Source organism: Zerene cesonia, chromosome 8 (genome assembly GCF_012273895.1).
Source record: "Zerene cesonia ecotype Mississippi chromosome 8, Zerene_cesonia_1.1, whole genome shotgun sequence".
Lineage (NCBI taxonomy): Eukaryota > Metazoa > Arthropoda > Insecta > Lepidoptera > Pieridae > Zerene > Zerene cesonia.
In genome coordinates this window covers 5,279,796-5,284,046 of record NC_052109.1, presented here as the reverse complement: position 1 = coordinate 5,284,046, position 4,251 = coordinate 5,279,796, and the positions used below count along the sequence as shown (strand labels likewise).

General features: G+C 32.5%; 1 protein-coding gene across 1 annotated transcript in view; it reads right to left on the bottom strand.

Moving 5' to 3' along the window:
• The window catches only part of LOC119828456 (4-coumarate--CoA ligase 1), a 6,865-nt gene extending 2,969 nt beyond the window's left edge, over positions 1–3,896 (bottom strand). Inside the window, exons 1-7 of the mRNA XM_038350609.1 lie at positions 3,473–3,896; positions 3,177–3,384; positions 2,686–3,004; positions 2,354–2,537; positions 1,593–1,738; positions 1,346–1,472; positions 700–927 (exon numbers count right to left, since the gene is read on the bottom strand). Coding sequence (XP_038206537.1) covers positions 700–927; positions 1,346–1,472; positions 1,593–1,738; positions 2,354–2,537; positions 2,686–3,004; positions 3,177–3,384; positions 3,473–3,595 — 1,335 coding nt within the window. The 5' untranslated portion in view covers positions 3,596–3,896. The remainder of the gene's footprint in view (positions 1–699; positions 928–1,345; positions 1,473–1,592; positions 1,739–2,353; positions 2,538–2,685; positions 3,005–3,176; positions 3,385–3,472) is intronic.
• Between the last annotated feature and the right edge of the window lie 355 nt (positions 3,897–4,251).

The following is a 4,251-nucleotide window of genomic DNA, read 5'->3' as shown; positions in this document are numbered from 1 at the left end:
AATATTAATTACTTATTAGCAGCGCCCCGCGGTTTCACCCGCGTAAATCCGTATCCTAGTTGCCTATATGTTATTCCACTTGTGCAGAGGGATAAAAAGTTGCCTATATGTTATTCCAGTTGTCCAGCTATCTACGTATCAAATTTCATTGCAATCGGTTCAGTAGTTTTTGCGTGAAAGAGTATCAAACAAACACACATCCTTACAAACTTTCGCATTTATAATTTTAGTAAGAGTAGGAAGTAGGATAGGATTAGTAGGAGCAGGATAGAATAGGATAGGATAGGATCATCAATCGTCATAGGGAAAAATAATAATCACCACACGTCAAAACTCATGCTTAAAAAAATGACTACATATTCATTTTAAAAATTTTCATAGATTATTCGTAAATATTGTTTATTATTATTATTATTTTTTATTATTGTTTTCTTTTTTCCTGTTTTGTATAATATATTTTCATTATGAAAGTATCAAAAGATAGCTAACTTATTTTTGTCGGATGTATAACGCGTATATAAATACGTATCTATCTACATAATGTTTAATTTGTAAGTTCATATTGGTAAATAGGTATTCAAGAAATGTATATCTCACCATACATATAATAATTTTCACCGTTTTACCTTCATGTTTCTAGATTTCTAGTAAAGATTTACTAAAGTGTTATCCACGTAGATGTACTACGCCCAGTCTTACCTGGAATCCCTTATACTTGATAAGTTCCTTTAGTCGGTCAACTATATAGAAAAATCCATCATTGTCATAATATCCAATGTCACCAGTTTGTACATATCCTTCCGCGTCAATGAGAGCGTCGCTGGCGGCCCGGTCGCCCATGTAGCCTTTCATGCGTAGCGGGGACTTAACCCATAACTCTCCCTCTTTATTTGGTCCCAACTTCTGACCGGTTTCTATATCGATAACCTAAGCAAAAACAATGACACTTTAAAATTAATAATGTATTTTAAAAGATGGCGATATCCTGTGATATTTAATGGATATCTATATAGGATTTTTAGAAATTTAAAAATGAAATACACTCACTATATTGATTACACTTCTATTCCAATTTTAAAATTATCACAAAAATATAAACTATGACCGGTTTCAACCTAACAATACCAACATTACATTTATAACTTACTAGCTGCGCCCCGCGGTTTCACCCGCGTAAGTCCTTATCCCGTAGGATAAAAAGTTGCCTATATGTTATTCCAGTAGTCCAGCTATCTACATACCAAATTTCATCGCGATCGGTTCAGTAGTTTTTGCGTGAATGAGCAACAAACACACACACATCCTTACAAACTTTCGCATTTATAATATTAGTAGGACAAGTTACCTTAATCTTCATACCAGGCGCCGGCGTGCCGCAAGAGCCAATTTTCTCCCCATTTGTGAGATCGACACAACACGCCATTGTGACTTCCGTAAGACCATATCCCTGTCTTATATACTGGATACCAGTTCTGTTATATAATAATTCATATTTTAGATTGTTTTTAAGATATTCATTCAATACAGAAAATACTTTTGTTATGTGTATTAAGAGATTTCGTAGAATTTAAGGAAGTAGAGGACAATAATACCTTTGAGTTATAGCTGACTGAATTTCCCGAGATAAAGGTGCAGCCCCACACCACACTTCATTCAGCGAGGTTAAATCGTACTTCAGCACAAGGGGATGTTTTGCCAGAAAAACTGCTAAAGGTGGCACAATTGTAGCCATGTTTATCTGGAGTAAAAGATATTAAGGTATAAATTTTTACATTAAATTTTTATTTAATGTACTGTAAATGTAATTTATGTGTTCAATGATAATGTAAATTTTTTCTCAAGACTAGTTCTTTTGAAAGATTTGTTACAACCTTTACTGCATCTTCCCTTCCAGTATGAATAAATGAATTGTACGCTATATTTCCTACATATGGATGTTATAAAGATATTTAGTTGATTTTTTGACATTTTCTCCTTGATCAGTAATCACATTATAGAAAAATTTGCCCATTGTATTCTTTATTTATAATATTAGTCCTTGCTATTCTAGGCTATATTTGGAACACTACAATTCTGGAAAACATTATGATTGTCATAATATTATGCAATAATTAGTATATAAAGCATTTATATACTCTTAATAATAAGAGATTATAAATGCCCAACCATGAGCAGCTTTTATAACAACAATGTATTACTTATTGATAATATTTAAATAAAGGTACAGGAGCCAAGGAAATTCTATGATGCATGAGGAAATATCATGTTCATTTGAATATTTTGTTATTTTCCTTGTACATTATATGTTGTGTATGGTGGACAGGAATCTGTCAGATAAATCGAAATCTCATACCTTGTACTTTTGTATGGTTTCCAAAAATTGCTCTTCCTCAAACCTCTTTAAGAAAACTACTTCAATATGTAGACACATGATTGCTAAGGTAGTAATGAAACCATATGCATGGAACCAGGGTATTAGTGAGAGTGCACTGTTTACTTCATGCTTTTTTCTTTTCTTCGAAGTCTCCAAATAGTACCTAAGAGATGTGATGTTGATGTACATTTTCTATCTTTTGCTTTATTAGCTTTTTAAGAATATTATGCTCATAATATTTTGGACCATTATCAAATAGGTTTTTTTATTACATTAACACTTATTTCTAAAAATGTTCACATAATACTTACTTCATATGGGCAGACAAGGTGAGAAAATTAACATGTGTTAACATAACACCTTTAGGCAATCCAGTAGTCCCTGAGGAGCACATGATAGCAGCTACATCTTCAGCACCATTCACATCAACAAGGGTAAAGTCGTCTATATTTATGTTGTTTTTTACCAAGTCATTATAGAACACAGCAGGCACAACATCATATTCACCAAAGAGTATCAGTTTCTCTACATGTGCTAAATCTTGACAGCAATCATGAATGTTCTGTGCAGTTATGGGTGAGGTAAAAATGAACTTTGGTTTTGTTATAGCCAGGAGATGGCTTATCTCACCTGAAAATATTGTTTAATTGCAAATGTCAATTTTTTAGCAGTGTCATTGCAGTTTTCTCAATATCTAACCAAATCAGTGTGTAAAGTGATAAATTATAAATTTGTATCGAATGTGAGTATGATATGCATAGGTGCTTTTTGGGTGCTATGTTTAAAATTAAATATAATGTACCTGGAGAATATGTAACATTTAGTGTTGATAGTGTTGCACCACAGTAGAGTATAGCGAGCGATGTGACAGTAAACTCAAAGCGATTTTCACAGCTCAGAGCAACTACATCTCCTTTTTTTAAGCCAAGTTCTAGTAGAGATGTGGCCAAATTTACACTGCTTTGAAGAATATCTCTGTATGTTACTGAGCTACCTGTCTCTGCGCAAATCTGAAACATTTTAACATTTATAAGTTTAATTGACAGAAAAATAATCCTTAATACGACAATTTAAAAAAAAAAATATGTGTGTACTCACTTGAGCGACTTTATTTCCGCCACTTTTTAATTTGTCAAACAGAAATTGCCCATACGATAAATGTGCTGGGATAAGCTCTTCTTCTGGTCCCGAAACCACATGTTGATGTATAGTTGCTGACATTTTAATTGGTTCTGAAGAAATCACGTTAAAACGGAGGATATGAGGCGTTTTGGATAATCGGATTATGTGATTAAATGATTATCTCATGTGTATATCAATTTGTGACCACTATCGTAAAGAGTGATAAATGTTAGATAATATTTTAATTGAATATACCAAACTTGTTGAAAAAGTTAAATGACATAGCAATGTATTATAAGAATTTATGAATACAAGTAACGGAAGTACATAATAATATTTCGAATTGAAATTTAGCGCTATCAAAACGCCTGGCGCACTGCAAATATTCACCGCAAACATATAATATGTCAAATACAAAAATGACGTAAACCACAGAATAACTCAAATTAGTAATATTACATGTAACGCCACGAAAGAAGTCCTTAGACGCAGCGCTGTCGACAACTAAAGCATTGTTGCCATATTATTTAATTCAAATGTCCACAGATGTGGAGTAAAGAGATATGTTATATCAATTTTTTTCATTCGTATAAGATTCCTACTAGTAATATTCGGATAACAAATGTATACAATGTATACCCCAGTAATTATCAGAAGCAGTGTGTGAGCAAAAGTAAATAAAAAATAATAAAAGCAATTAAAATGTAAGAAACAAAAATATACGTTTCTGATATACCCCGTACTAACACAATTAT